This window comes from Suricata suricatta, chromosome 8, assembly GCF_006229205.1.
Source record: "Suricata suricatta isolate VVHF042 chromosome 8, meerkat_22Aug2017_6uvM2_HiC, whole genome shotgun sequence".
Taxonomy (NCBI): domain Eukaryota; kingdom Metazoa; phylum Chordata; class Mammalia; order Carnivora; family Herpestidae; genus Suricata; species Suricata suricatta.
The window spans coordinates 110,673,055-110,688,987 of NC_043707.1; the positions used below are offsets into that span (position 1 = coordinate 110,673,055).

General features: G+C 41.3%; 1 protein-coding gene across 9 annotated transcripts in view; it reads left to right on the forward strand.

Annotated features, from left to right (window-relative positions):
- The window catches only part of SCMH1 (Scm polycomb group protein homolog 1), a 158,768-nt gene that overhangs the window by 69,692 nt on the left and 73,143 nt on the right, over positions 1 to 15,933 (forward strand). For all 9 annotated transcript variants that reach the window (XM_029949393.1, XM_029949391.1, XM_029949392.1 and 6 more), the window contains 2 exons: positions 6,083 to 6,171; positions 10,864 to 11,107. In XM_029949393.1, coding sequence (XP_029805253.1) covers positions 6,083 to 6,171; positions 10,864 to 11,107 — 333 coding nt within the window. The remainder of the gene's footprint in view (positions 1 to 6,082; positions 6,172 to 10,863; positions 11,108 to 15,933) is intronic.

The following is a 15,933-nucleotide window of genomic DNA, read 5'->3' on the forward strand; positions in this document are numbered from 1 at the left end:
CTTCTCTACAGCAAGGAGATGCATACACACGTATACTCCTCTCAAGATTAGTCAGAACCCCCAATTAAATTAACCTGAATTAACTTGTGTTTGAGTGGGTATATGGGATTGTAACAGTGACATGGGGATAGAATCCTATCAGAACTATAAGGAATCCAGTCTCCCCAGATGGTCAGGTTGGGTATTCACTTCTTCCTCAGGGAAGACGGTGTGTTCAGCACCTCTTTGCCAGTTTCACTTGTCCATTCTTTCATGCATGGGGTAAAACCGAGATAGTCCACTCAACCTCAGATTGGAAGCATGCCTTTAGTTCGGTGTCGTCATCTGACAGATACAGAAACGGAAAGGGAAGTGAGTTGTCAGGGTTGTATAGTGACTTAGTGGCATATTTCTATTCATGTATTTATAGATGTACATGTATGTAAAGCTCCTCTGGGAGAAGAGAATGAGTTTGGAGTCCTCTTGACGGCCATAGAGTATAGTTACTTCACAAAGCTTGGAATTACTATATGGGACAACGAATATGGTAGGGAATGGGGACCCACAGCCATTTGGTTCCTGGTGTGAGTGCTATTCTGTTACTTACCACCAGAGGGCATGAACTGTGATTAAATTCTAGACCTGCTGATCTACATCTCCTTCCAGAGATTCCTCAGGTCAAGGTTAAACAGATGGATCCTAACTTATTCAGTAGTCCCACAGTCTTGGGAATATCTGGGAGCTCTGTATAAATGGTTGTTTATAAATATCTTTAAAGAAATCCTACGTAAGCACAGAACACTTGTGGCATGTGTGGGTTTAGAATCAAAGAGACCTGACTTTATAATATTAGCTCAACCACTTACAGGTTTAGTTATGTGGCCGTTGGTAAGTTAATCTATCTGGAATTTCAGTTGCTTCATCCACCAGATCCTTCCTAAACTCTGACACACCTGGTTTTTTTTTTAGTATTAAATGGAATAACATGATAAAGTATCCAACAAGTCTTGGTACTTGTTTAGTAAGTTGAGATTTTTCCTTTGTTCAACAAAATTCTCATGGAAATTATATTCTAGTTGGAAAAGACATACACATTACAAGGAAAAAAGAAAAGATTGAGACAATGAAAAGAGCTAAGGATAAAAAAGAAGGGAACAGGGGGCGCCTGGGTAGCTCAATCAGTTGAGTGTCTGACACTTGATCTCAGCTCAGGTCTTGACCTCAGGCTCATGAGTTCAAGCCCCACCTTGGGCTCCATGCTGGACAGGAAGCCTACTTAAAAATATATATAAATTAGAAGGAGCAGGATTTAGGAGGCTGTTTTAGGTAGGATGGTGTAGGAACACCTCTCTGAGGGGAAGATATTTCAGCAAAGAACGAACAAATATTTGAGTATAGGGAGGGGTATTTGAGGTAGAGGGACACAGCTTGGTGTATTTGAGGAACAGAAAGACCAGTGAATGAGGGGCAGATGAGTTAGGAGAAGTCAGCAAGTTCCAGATCACATAAGCTTTGTTAACATACCTAAACACTGTAGATTTATTTGTATTATGGGATGTAAGCATAACAGTGACGTGATCTGATTTATATTTTAAAAAAAACATGCAAACATATTCTGGCTGTTATGCAGAGAACAGACAGTAGGGAGGCGAAAGCAGAGACAGAGAGTCTGCTAGAAGCCTGCTAGAGCATTCCAGGCAGCGTTAACTGTGCCTTAGACAGGGTGGTCATTGGTGGGTGAGGAATCTCAAGTGACGAGAAATCGTTTGTTTGATTCAGGATATATTTGATGCACGTGCCATCAAGCCTTGCTGACTAATTGTATTTGAGGGATGCTAGAAAAGGAGGAATCAGGTCACTTATAGGCGTTTTTGTCTGAGCACCTGGGTTTTAATAAGTGGTGTCATTAAGTGAGCTGAGATGACTGGAGGAAAGAGCAAGTTGGGGGCAGGCGCGAAATCCAGAATTCTGCTTGAGATTTACTCATCTTGAAGCCTCTCAGCATCCAAGTAGACTTACAGAACACAGCAGGTGGAAATATGAGCATGAACTCAAAGCAGGGGTTTGAGCTGGAGATATAAATTGGCAGTCCTACTTGCCAGGAGGAGACTGGGGACCAAGAAGAGAATGGGGGCCAAGCACTGAGGTGCTCCTGCTCTCACAGATTAGGATTTCTGACACACCTGTTCTTTTCCCCACAAGCAGCCGTTCTTTAATTGGAGAAGATCCTCAAATTACTGTTTTTAATCTTCTTTTCCCTCTTTCACCAATTTATGACCCCAAACTCTTTTTTACCAACAAAAACAGTAAGGTAGGGCTGAGCGATTAAATATTTGGAGACATTAACATGTGGATTAATAATGAAGGTTCTGGAGACAGATAAATTGGGCTTAAATCCTGTTTCTGCTATTTACTAACATGGTCGCCTTAGATATTTTGCTTAATTTCTCTAGCCTCAGTCCTTCCATCTATAATGGCCAGCATTTACCTAACACTTATTATATACCAGGCTGTGTTTTAAGTCTTTCACGTGTATTAACCTATGTCAATCCTTAGAAAAACCCATCGAGGTATTTCCTATTTTTATCCCATTTTATTTTTGAAGAAACTAAAGCCAGAGAGAGGTTTTTGTAATTTGCCGTACGTCACACATCAGGTAGGTGGCAGAGCTAGATTTGAATTGAGGCAGATGGCTCCCGGACCACTGCTACTTTTCTCGTTTCTAATTCACAGAGTTGTAGTAGTGATTAAATGAGATAACCCACTTAAAGTCCTTAGCACATAGAGCCTGGCACATCATATGTGCATAAGAAATATTTTCTTTGGAAGGCAGCATAGCGTAATGAGAGAGAACCAGGTGAAAAGTCTTAGGGCTCCAGCCTCACTCTACAAGGGCAGCTTTTATGACCACAAATAAGTTTCTTAGCCTCCCTGGACTTCTGTTTTGTAGTCTGCAATATAAAATTTTTTTCCTTTATGGTTTCTGAGGGCCCTTTCAATGTTAAAATGCTATCTGTGACTGCCCAAGACCAATTACAGACACATTTGAATTCAGAGGGGGATTTCCACCTCACTTTGGGGGTTGGGGAGTGAAGTACCTTCAATAATTCCTTGGGTTGGTTACATTTGTGTGTTGCCCTTCTGCTCTTGAAGGAGCTTGCCAGGAGATAGTGAAACAGAAGAGTTAAGAACCATGAGGTCTGGAGTAAGACCACCATTTACTGGAACCTTCATCACTTACTACCTTGGACAAGATGCTTGAATTTCCATTTCCTCTTCTACAAACTAAGAAGAATAATAGGGGCGCCTGGGTTGGCTCAGTCAGTTAAGCCTCCGACTTCGGCTCAGGTCAGATCTCACATTCGTAGGTTCAAGCCCCACATCAGGCTCTGTGCTGACAGCTAGCTCAGAGCCTGGAGCCTGCTTCTGGTTGTGTCTCCTTCTCTCTCTGCCCCTCCCCTTCTCATGCTCTGTCTCTGTCTGTATCAAAAATAAATAAAACATTAAAAAAAAAAAGAAGAATAGTGTGCACCTCATAGTATTATTTCATATATCCCAAAAGAAACTGCATGTAAAGAACCTAATACATAATACATATTAGCTATTATAATATTCTGTGTTCCCAGGGCTGAGAGAACTTTTTTTTCTTAGTTGTTTAAGTTCCATATGAGATAGAAGCTCCCGAGTAACCCATTTCTAAGAAATGGATTGGTAATTACATGGTGAGGCACTTGTTGGGAACTGAGGGCATGGATCTGAGTGTTCTGACTCTGCAGTCATTCCTCCTATTCCTTTCTTTTATCACGTGTAGCAAGCATTTCCCTAGAATAGTTGTGTCTTGCCTCATGTTGCCTGTAGGTGTAGTGAGCCTTTCATGGCCCATCTGCTCTGGGTTTGACTTGTGTCAACCATCACCTAACCTAAGGTGAGTTGTTTTCCTCACACACAGACCAGGCCTGAACTTCTGGAGAAATTTAATTTTTTTTCTTTTACCCTGATCAAAGGAAAAGTAGTAGTCAAGAATCCTTTGGCCATGATTGCAAAAACTCAGCCCAAAACAGGTTAGAGGAGAGGAAAAAGAAGAAGCAGGAATTACTGAGACCGTATAACCAAGAAGGTGAGGCCTACTGCTGCTGAGTGGGTTTGAACACAGTTGTTATTTTTCTTAATGTTTGTTTATTTTTGAGAGAGAGAGAGAGAGAGAGAGAGCAAGCAGAGGGAGAGGGAGACACTGAATCTGAAGCAGCTCCAGGCTCTGAGCCATTAGCACAGAGCCCAACGCAGGGCTTGAATTCACAAACCATGAGATCATGAGCCGAAGTCAGTTGCTTAACTGGCTGAGCCACCCAGGCGCCCCTGAAGACAGTTTTAAACCCTCTCATGACCCCCACATCTTGTTGTACATTGACTTTATTCTCAGTTATGTTCTCCCTATAGCAGTGCCAACCTACAAACACCATTATAGCCATGATCTCAAGGAAAGATTCTTCTCCACATGTCTATCATGTCAGAAAACAGTTGACCCAACTTGGGGGACACACACACATACGTGCTGTAGGGGAGTCTGAGCCATTAAATGGCATTATTTTGCATTCCATGGCCAGGTTGGTAGTCATGTGATAGAAATCCCCACTAAATCACACAAAATTTTCCCAAAAGGCAAAAAACTAGGCAAGCAAAAAAAGAAAACAATAGCAATTTTAGATTAGGTGGTAGGAACATCCACATCTCTGTCACCATTGTTGATGCGCAGGAGCTATCTAAAGACATCTCCTTACCTTGGGGAACTTGGCCTAGCCTAGCCAGCTTTGAGACAGAAAGTTTAAATCGTCTCTTATTTCCATTTTCTTCTCTCTTTTCATGCGCCCCCCCCCCGCTTAATTATAGTTGCTAATTAATACTTAATCCCCAAAGCTGAGTCTTCCTTTTTCATTTTACCTGCACATTGATAGTTTAGCATAGCAGTTAGCAATGTGTACTTAAGGATCAGACTGCCTGGGTTTCAATCCTGTCTTTCTCATTTGCTCATTTTGAAATCTTAAGCAGTTTACTGTATACCTCTTTTCTCATCTGCAAAGGGAGGCAGTCTCTACCTCGCTGGGCTGTCTTGAGTAGATGGGTGGTGGAAAGTGGCTGGCTTAATGTCCAGTAAAGTTCTCAGTGGTGACGCATGTCGTCGTTATTTCCAGCTCTGCAGCTCTGCTGCAGCCTCTCTGCTCGTTTGTCAGGAATAGGAAAGCTGAGGGCCATTGGGAAACTATAAAAAAAGCACTAGATTTGGGTATCTCAGGATAGAGAGTTGAAGCCAAACTGAAGGAAGCCTTTGCAACTCTAAGTATAACACCTAACTCAATAACAATCTTATTTTTACAATTTATTAGTTAAATGGTAAATTTTTACTGACTTTTCTTACTGAACGGCAATAGACAATCTCTCTAGGCTTCTTTTTACTCCTTTGGAAAATGAGTATTTTTGGATAGGGTTATCCCTTCAATGGTCATCATTGCTGATCCTTAATTGTTGAAGTAAAAATGAATATGGGAAAGTGTTTTGTACTCAGTGTGTGTGTGTGTGTATGAGATAGAAAGAAAAAGTTTGAGAGAGAAAGAATGAGTTAGTCTATACTGAGATAACCTGAAAAGATTTACTTGTATATTGGGTATAGCCCTTGACATATCTGGTTTCTTCCTAAGAGATTATCATCTCCCCTTTCACACTCTATTGTCTAGGTCATTTCCAAGTATGTGTTGATCCTATCTCACATCTCTTTCGGATTTGTCAAGGAAAGATTTTTAGATGTTATATACACATTTTATAATACTGGTCGCAGAGTCCAAAAACTTGGCTGGGGACTTTGTTCCACTACTTACTTTGCAACATTACCTTGGGCAAGTTACCTTCCCTCTCACATGCCTCATTTCCTTGTCTGTCTGATGAGGCATTTCTTCCATTTAACCTGTAAGTCCTTTCCTAACAGTCTGTGATTCTGTAACTATCACAGCATAGGCTGTGGCAGGAGTAGCTGGATTCCAAAGGGAAAACTTGGTATCACCAGTCCCTTTGAAACCTATTTTTTATCTGTTGCCCATTATGTTTGCTGCAGGATTTCGGCTGAATGCCTCCTCTTGGCCCATGTTCCTTTTGAAGACACTAAATGGAGCAGAGATGGCTCCCATCAGGATTTTCCACAAGGTATGGTGTCCTTCAGATATCCCCAATGCAGACTGCTTAAGGTCAAACGCTTTCATTCTTCCATTTACTAAGCCCCTGATGTCTACTTTATATTTATGGCCCGAGGATGCCATCTCAGAAACTAGTTCGGTGGAAGGATTTTTTAATATCTTATGAAGCAGCAGTTATCCCTGGAGGAAATTTCCCCGTAAGCTAGGATTTCTTGTTTTTGGGTCCCAGCTCCCCCATTAATGAGCTGTGTCCTTTTGTCCTCATCTGTACATGGGAGTCTGTCTACCTCACAGGATTGTTAAGAAGTTAAAATGTGTTTATCAGTAAAACCTAAAATAGGATATAAATCTTACGGAGCTATTCTTATTCTAGATCTTGGAATTCCCTAAGTTCCATATGCTAAACAGAGAGAAAGGAAGGAGACTCTTTTTTTGAGTGTCTACAATATGTTCAAAGTTGCTATACACCATCTCATTTAATAGTCACAGTTAACTTTCTGAAGCAAGAATTATGATTTCCACTTAATAGCTAAGGAAATGAATACTTTTGACTAAAGAACTTGCCCAAGATCACACGGCTAGTAAGTGGTGGAACAGGGGTGTAAAACCTGTATCCATCCTTCCTTGTTTCTCCAGGGGTGAAGCAATCAGTCTGCTCTCAGCTGAAGTCTTTAAAGAGGTAAAGGGGCCTGAACTAGAGTTGCCTGTGCTAATAGTTAAGTCTAAACCCTAAGAGCACTTTGTTCCCAGAATATAGTGCACTGGGCAACTTAGAAACACTTTTGCTATAGAATATAGACCCACAAATATTTTTTTAAATGCTCTGCTGAGCTACCAGAAAGTTAGAAAACTCTGCAGAGGCCAGAAAGAAGAGGGAGAACCAGTGTTAAGTGTATGTACGGCACCTGCATATCCCTCCAGGGGCTTTGTCAGCCTCACTTTCTACGGTTCTTGGCTTTTAACAGTGGGGTAGGCCAGATGAGCCGTTGGGCCCGTGCCAGCAGTGAAACGGGCCTGAGACTGCCACGTGGACAAATAGATCAGGTCCCTCAAGTGGTTCCTCCTTAGTGAAAAGACAACACTGCTGGTGAAAGTCTCTGGCTCGCCTCTGGGGAGGGTGGGAATGGAGCTAACCTCCTCTAACCCATGCGCGTCAGGGGCTCAGACACAGCGCCTGGGTGGTCTAGGAGCTTCCGGGCTGTGTGCACATCTTTCCGAGTGCTTGCCGAGGCAAACCCGAGGCCTCTCTAGAGGGTGTGGTTGCTCTCGACACAGTGTCACAGGAGTCCCAAAAGTGAAGCACCACTGAAGAGGAGTGGTCAGTTGAGAATTCCAGAGCCCTCAAAACGCTCAAAACAAACCCAGCGTGATGAGACATCAGTGGACCCAACAAACAGTAACGCTATAACCAAACAACTTCCAGGTAATAGAAATAGCAGATAGAGTATAAATTAAGTATAAATGCTTAAGGAACAAAAAGAAGGAATTAAAAAATTCAGAGACATACAAAACCCTATTTTAAAAAATGTTTTAAAAAATTGAATGTCTAGAAATGAAAGTGATTAAAAGTACAAATTATTAGGTAGGTATATAAAAAACTAGGGCTTAGATACAGAAGAATTAACTGAAAGATATACTTAAGGGATTTCCCAAAAATGCAGCACAGAGAGATAAAGAGGTAGAAAACCTCTTAAGGAGAAGAGCCCAGGAGAATATTAGAAGGTTCAATATATGCTGAACACAAACTTTAAAAAGATTAATTAGAAAGAATAGAGAATAGGAATATTCAAGAAGATATTAACAGTTTTCCAGAGTGTGCAATAAAAACAAATACATACCTTAAAACATCACAGTATTACTGAAGTCCAAAGAAAAGATCTGAGCAAGTAACCACACAGGATACCTTCCAGAGGGTTACAGGTAGCCTGGCAGCACATTTCTGGACAGCAGCTGTACAAGCCCAAAGATAATAGGACAGTATCTTCCCAGTACTGAGAATAAAATTGTTCTCCACCTAGAATTTTATAACTAGCCGTGCTATTATTTCAGAATAAGTATAGAATCAAGACATTTCCAAACAAACTAGTACACGTAGATACTAACATAGCCACTGAAAGAACAGCTGACAAATCTATTTCAGGAAGAAGATAACTGAACCCAGAAAATGAGAATGGAAGGATTAGTGGTGAGGAAAGAGTGCTTGATATGTGGGTAAAACTAGTCCAGCATTGCCTGTAACTGTCTAAACTAAGTATAGTAACAACGAACTAAATTATTATTAACTCAGGAGTAGGTAAAATAGTCTAAGGTCCTTATCTTGTTTGGGACTGTACATAAAAATGAGTTTTGGCTTCATTATGTCCACTATGCAGTTACAGGCTCAAGGCAAGCCACTCAAAGATTATAAATAGAATGGTTAACATCTGAATCAATGGAGGAGGTAGAAAGGAAAGAAAATTCCATTTATTGTAAAGGAGGAAATGGAACCCAGAAAGATCAAGTAACATAGAAATGTAGGCAATATGATAATCATAATAAATTTAAATATATCAGTTATCACAAAAAAGGAGATTAAACTCATCAGTCAGACATACATTAGATTATTTTTAAATCTAGCTATATGCTATGTATGAGAGGCCCTGCTAAACTATACCCAAAATGTTGAAAGGAAAAGGAAAGATACACCAAGCAAATCTTTGTCAGAAAAGCCAACGCTGACTATACTGACCTGCAGCAAAGGAGAGTGTGTTGCTGGAAGACTTAATTAAAGAGGCAACGATCTAATGATAAAAAAGTACATGCTCCTGAAAAACAGTGCCTCAGATGTGAAAGCAAAATTTGACAGAGTTTAGACAAATTGGAAAATCCACAGTTGTTAAGGGATATTTCAGTACATGTCATTCAGTAATTGATAAATCAGACAAGGAAATTGGTGTATCAGTCAGCATAAGCTACTCAGTATTAAATCAGCTGATAAGTTGGGGTATTTTTAAGTTTATTTATTTTGAGAGCGAGAGTGCGTGTGTGTGTGCCATGAGTGAGCTAGTGAGGGCCAGAAAGAGAAGGAGAGAGAGAATCCCAAGCCGGCCCTGTGCTCTCATTGCAGAACATGATGCAGGCCTTGATCTCACAAACAGTAAGATCTTGACCTGAGCCAAAATCAAGAGTCAGACCCTTCACCAGCTGAGCCACCCAGGGGCCCCAAGCTGATCAATTTCTAAAAGTCAGTTGCAGGGGCGCCTGGATGATGCAGTTGGCATCCAACTTCGGCTCAGGTTATGATCTTATAGTCTGTGGATTTGAGCCCTGCTTCGGGCTCTATGCTGACATCTTGGAGCCTGGAGCCTGCTTCAGATTCTGTGTCTCCCTCTCTCTGTTCCTACCCCACTCACACTCTGTCTCTCTGTGTGTGTCTCTCTCTCAAAAATAAACATTAAAAAAAAATTTTTTTAAGTCACATTTCTATTAAACAGCAACATGTGGCTTGAAAATAAAAATTTTTAAAGATAGCACATATGATAGCAATAATATTATAATATGCCTAGAAAATATTAGTAAAAAACATGAGATATTTATAGAGAAAATTTAAAAATCCATATTAAAAAAAAATCTACACTAAAGAATACTTAAGTGGAAAATACTGTGTTCATGGATGAGAAAGCTAAATTTCTTCCTAAATTAATATATAAATTCATTGAAATTTCACTCAAAATCCAAATAGGGGTTTTCTCTGGACTTGAAAAACTGGTTCTATGGCATCAGCTTTCATATGAAAGATCATATGAAATTCATAATGAAAGATCAAGGAGAAAGCATCACCAAAACTGTACTAAAAAATGACAAAGGAGGGGACTTTTTCTACCAGATACCGATTTAATAAGACCACATTAGTAAGACCCTGTTAGTGGCACAGGACCAGAGTGTAAGACCAGAGAAAGAGCAGAGTGTATAACACTTTTTGGGAACTTTATCTTTGCAATTACACTGCAAATCCACACTGTTGGAGAGAGTGAACAATGTCATGACCACTGAGGAAGGCAGTTTGGCAATATTTAATCAAGCATAGGATGCGTGTATCTGTCCTATAATCCAGCAATTCTACTCCTACTTACGTACTCTGGAGTAACCCTCCCACGTGTGTGCCGACGAACTAGTGCACAAATGGTTTTTGAAACTCTTGAAACAGTGAACAACTAGAAATGATCTCAAATGTCCATCACAAGAGAATGACTATGGTGTGATAGACACATACAGTGGAATATGAACTGTAAGCACTTGAAATATATTGGAGCTAAATTTACCAACATAGGTAAATTTCAAAAATATAAAGTTAACCACACCAAACAGTGTAGAATATGTACAGTATAATACCATTTATATACAATTTTAAAGTATGCAAATGGTTGGTATAGTAAAGTATGAAAATGTGCATGAGGCACAGGCACAAAAGGGATCCAGCTTCAAAAATGTTACCTTTTATTTCTTTAAAAAAAAAACCTGAATCAAAATGGTAAAATGTTAGGACTTAAAAAGTAATACTTTGGTATACTCTGACATTCATTTTAAAGAAAGACTAAACTCTCATTGTAAATCTTGCATAGCAGCCGGTGACTTTTTCTCCGTCTAAACTTGGCAACGGTCTCTTGGGGCACACGGCCTCCATGTCTGCATCTAGGTCTGTATGTTTCTGTTTCTCACCTAGGAACCACCCTCGCCTTCCCACAACTTCTTCAAAATGGGAATGAAGCTAGAAGCTGTGGACAGGAAGAACCCTCATTTCATTTGCCCAGCCACTATTGGGGAGGTGCGGGGCTCAGAGGTGCTTGTCACTTTTGATGGGTGGCGAGGGGCCTTTGACTACTGGTGCCGCTTCGACTCCCGGGACATCTTCCCTGTGGGCTGGTGCTCCCTGACTGGAGACAACCTACAGCCGCCTGGCACTAAAGGTAAAGGCTCACCCCTGAGCTCTTGCAGTCAGGACCCAGGTTGGTAAGGGAGATTCCCTGGGTTCTCCCGCGGTCCGTGCAGCTCCCATAAACCTCACAAAGAGGCCACTTAGTGTGACACCGAGGTCTGCCCGAGAGCAGTCAGAAACAGTAAGAATTCAGCGTCGAAGGAAGCTAGATATGGAGTTTGGGATAAAGTAAAAGTTCCTTGCTCTGAATACCCTGGTTTATTCTCGGGCTACTGGCTTCTCCTGCCTGGCACTTTGGTTCCTAACCTCTTGCAGAGTTTGAGGAGTATTGATTGTCTCAAGGTGCACCTCTGTCTTGGATCCCAGGGGCTTTGTGTACAAGCTGGAGTAGGATTGTGTCATCAGGATTCCCGAAAAGCATGGTAGAACAATGGGAAAAGCATGAGCTTTGAAGCACAATAGACTTAGGTTTGAGTTCCAGCTCTGTCTTTTTTTGCCAGCCGTGTGGCTTTGGGCAGTTAGTGCGGCTCTCTCGACCTCAAATTCTCTGTCTGCAAAAGAACACCTGCTTCATAGAGCTGTTGTGAGGAATAAATGAGATGACGTGCGTAAAATGCTTACATAATATCTGGCAAACAGCAAGCGCTAAACAAATGTTTTTATTATATTACTGCACTATTATCATAGTTATCACATACTATGTCTATTATGATTACTAAATATATGTCATTATATGCCACATTATCAGTAGTATAATGCTATTATTATAAAGATAACCACTACCAATGGAAGAATATATATAAAATACTAGAATAGTACCATGGAGTAATTGAACAGTAAATTATATTTCTAATGATGATGATGTTGGACGTCATCCAGAATAGAATTTGAGATAGCTGCTCTAAGTAAAAGAAAGACTAAGAATCTCATCCCTTAAGTCTAAAAGTACTAGTTAATCTGAGGGCATAGAAAGTCACCCTTTTTATTATCTGTCAGTCTCTTTTCTAAACCTCTGTCAGTTTCATTCATTCAGTTAGCCTGGTATTTACTGAGCACTTAACTGTGAGCCAAGCTGAAGATACAGCAGTTACAAAGATGAAAAACCATTTCTGCCCTCCTAGAACTTCTATTCTAATGGGGTGCGATCACGGATAAACATTGAGTCACGAAATAAGAAAGGTGATTTCAGATCCACAATTTCTCCTCAGAAATAAAGTATGATGAAATAGTGGCAGCAAAGGAGTGACTGAGAAGGGGGTTGGAAAGTTCTAACATATGTGTGCATATCCATGAAACCATGACCCATGATCAAGGTAATGAACCTACCCATCATGCTCCAAAGTTTTCTTGTTCCTCTCGGCAGAGGGAGATTACTTTTTTTAGTGTTTATTCACTTAGAGAGAGCAAGAGAGAGCGAGCATGCACAAGTGGGGGAGGGCCAGGGGAGACAGACTATGAAACAGGCTCCAGGCTGTGAGCTGTAAGCACAGAGCCTGACACAGGGCTTGAACCCATGAACCAAGATCATGACCTGAGCCATAGTCAGATGCTTAGCCCACTGAACCACCCAGGCGCCCTGGGTGGAGATTCTTTAGATACAGTTTCTTTTCAGGAAAATTTGTCTAAAAGGGTGGTATTTGAATTGAATAATCAGAAGGACAATTCCAAGTAAGGACGGGACATGCATATTCATGAGGCTGAGATGTGAGTGAGGCGTTTGTTTCAGGGGCAAAGGGAAGACGCGCCTACTCTGGTGCGCTGTGTGAGGAGCAAAGTGGCAAAACCCTGTAGGACCCAGAGAGAGTGAGAATTTGGGTTTTATTGTAAACATGTGGGGAATTGTTGGGGAGCACCATGTAGGGGAGTGACAAGATGTGCTTTACTTTTAACAAGTATCCACTTGTATCCAGAATTCAACTCAACAGTCAAAAAGACAACCCAATTAAAAAATGGGAAAAGGGTTCGAATAAACATTTCTGCAGAAGAGATAATATCAAAGGCCAATGCTGACTTGAAAAGATACTCCATGTCATTAGCCATTAGGGAAATGCTAATCAAAGTCACAAGGAGATTCCAGTTCATACCTGTGGGTATGATACAATCAAAAGGTAATAACAAGTGTTGGTGAGAATGTGGAGGAATTGGATACATGGCTAGTGAAATTGTAAAATGGTGCAGCCACTTTGGAAGCAGTTTGGAAGTTACTCAAAGTATTAAATATGTAGTTTCTCAGGACCTAGCAATTATACTCATGGGCATGCACCCTAAAGAATAGAAAACATGTCCATAGAAAAACGTATCATGTATGTTCATGGTAGCATTATTCATAGTAGCCAAAAAGCAGAAATAGCCCAAGTGTTCATCATGTGATGAACAGATAAATAAAAAACTATTCGTATAAAATCTTGTTTGGCAATAAAAAGGAATGAGTTCTGAAATAGACTACACCACAGCTATACCTTATAAGGGGAAAAAGCCAATCACAAAAGCCCACACATGGCATAATTGCATTTGTATGGGATGTTCAGAAAAGGCGAAAACACAGAGACAAAAGTAAATTAGCGGTTACCAGTGGTGTGGGGGAGGGGGAAATGGGAAGTGACTTTGATGAATGTGGTAAATATTCTCTACAGTTAGATAGGGAAGATGTTCGCACATCTGTGTATCTTCTAAAAACACTGAATTGTACCCTTAACAGGGGTGAATTTTACGGTGTATGAAGTATATATCAATAAAGCTTTTATTTAAAAAAATCCCTCCGTTACAGAAGTGCTGATGCACAGGGGCACATGTACCCCAATGTTCATAGTGGCACTTTCTACAATAACCAAATCATGGAAAGAGCCTAAATATCCATCAACTGATCAATGGATCAAGAAGATGTGGTTTATATATACAATAGAATCATACATGGCAATGAGAAAGAAGGAAATCTGGCCATTTGTAGCAACATGGATGGAACTCGAGAGTGTCATGCTAAACAAAGTAAGTCAGGCAGAGAAGAACAGATACCATGTTTTTTCACTCATAGTTCTAACAGGAGAAACCTAACAGAGGACCAATGGGAGGGGAAGGGGGGAAAAGAGTTAGGGAGAGGGAAGGAGGCAAATCATGAGAGACTGTTGAATACTGAGAACAAACTGAGGGCTGAAGGGGGAAAGGGAAAGTGGGGTGATGGTCATGGAGAGGGGCACTTGTGGAGAAGAGCACTGGGTGTTATATGGAAACCAACTTGACAATAAACTATATATAAATAAATAAATAAAAATAAATTTAAAAATCCCTTGGACTGCTTATGGGGAATGGGTTGCACAATGCTAACTGTGGGCAAGGAAGAGGTGAGGGTTGCTGGGATTAGGTTGGTGGCACTGAGGTAGGGAGAACGTGAGATGGGGACAGGGCAGCGGTAAGACACACTTTGCCTCAGGAAAGTGCTGTTCCTCTATGTGCTTCAAGAAACAAGGGCCTGACACTACTATGAGAAATCCATTGCTGTCCATCACCACCCCTGCCCCCGCAAGCCCGTGCGGCAGTATCTTCTGTGGAGCAGTGAGAAGAGAAGTGCGGTGGAGGTAGTAGCAGAGCCATTTCTGTTTACTTGAGACAAACAGGAGAAACCTGTGCTCCAGGCTATGTTGCGTGAGTGGGTTGATGTGTTATTCTTACTGGTAGATCTCTCAGCATTTCTCAAGAGCCAGAAGACCAGGGAGTCTCTGTGCCCTGGAGTCGTTGGGCAGGCATTCCTTTTTTGACTCTGCACCGTGCTGATAAGAGAGATGACTCACTATGTGGTCAGTGCTTCCTGAGGCGTTTGCTGACTGTTTTCCTGCTCCTCCGTGTGTGTCTGTGGATAGCTCCGATTTTGAACAGCAGTTGACCAGAGCACCAGGCTCAGAAGGTGGAGAGAGACCTTCTTTCGGTTGGCATTTGTAGACTGGGTCCTTTGGCCATCGTTCAGCAGCCAGGGGTCCTCCAACACTTCCCTTGCCCTCCCCCGTCCCGGCCCCCTCCGTAGGTTCTGCAGTATGGCTGTTCAGTAACAGCAGAACCTCAGCCACCTCGGTGTCCTGGCTAGGGCACAAGTGACCCAACGTGGAAAAAATGTGGTTACTCAATTCATTTCTCAAAACAAGATGTTCTCTCTGTTTAAGCCTGTTCTCTTTCTAATCATATGGTCTCCTCCTCCCTTCCTACCTTCTGGCCATTAGTGTACAAACGGTAAAAAATTCAAAGTAATATGAGATGGTTTCTTGCTCTCAGTAAGTAGGAGGGAAAAAAATGCCAATTGTATTCAATGTTCTTTTACCTGCGTTATTTCACTTTATATTCCTGGTACCTCTGTACTAGGCATAATTATTTTCAGATATATCTTATTTATGAGAAAAATAAAGTTCAGAGGATTAAGTGACTTAGTTCAGTTCATATTTGAGTCTAGAGGGAGAAGCCATGGAGATCTTCCAGTAGGACCAGCTGTCAAGGCCATTTAGTGCCATATTGCCTTCACACACGTCCCCTGGTACTCTCCCCATTCTCCTTCAGGCTTTCTTCAAAGCTTCATTTGAGACCCTGGATTTTAGCTTCCTGATCCTGATACAAAATAGGAAAGAAGCAGTGTTGTGTAATGTCGGAGCTTTGAACTAGGATCTACCCCCAGCTGGGTCACAAACTTATGTCTTTGTTTTTTGGGGGTTTTTTGGGGGGTTTTTAAATTTTTTTAAATGTTTTATTTATTTTTGAGACAGAGAGATTCAGAGCATGAGCGGGGAGAGGCAGAGAGAGAGGGAGGCACAGAATCAGAAGCAGGCTCCAGGCTCTGAGCTGTCAGCACAGAGCCTGACGCGGGGCTTGAACCCACAA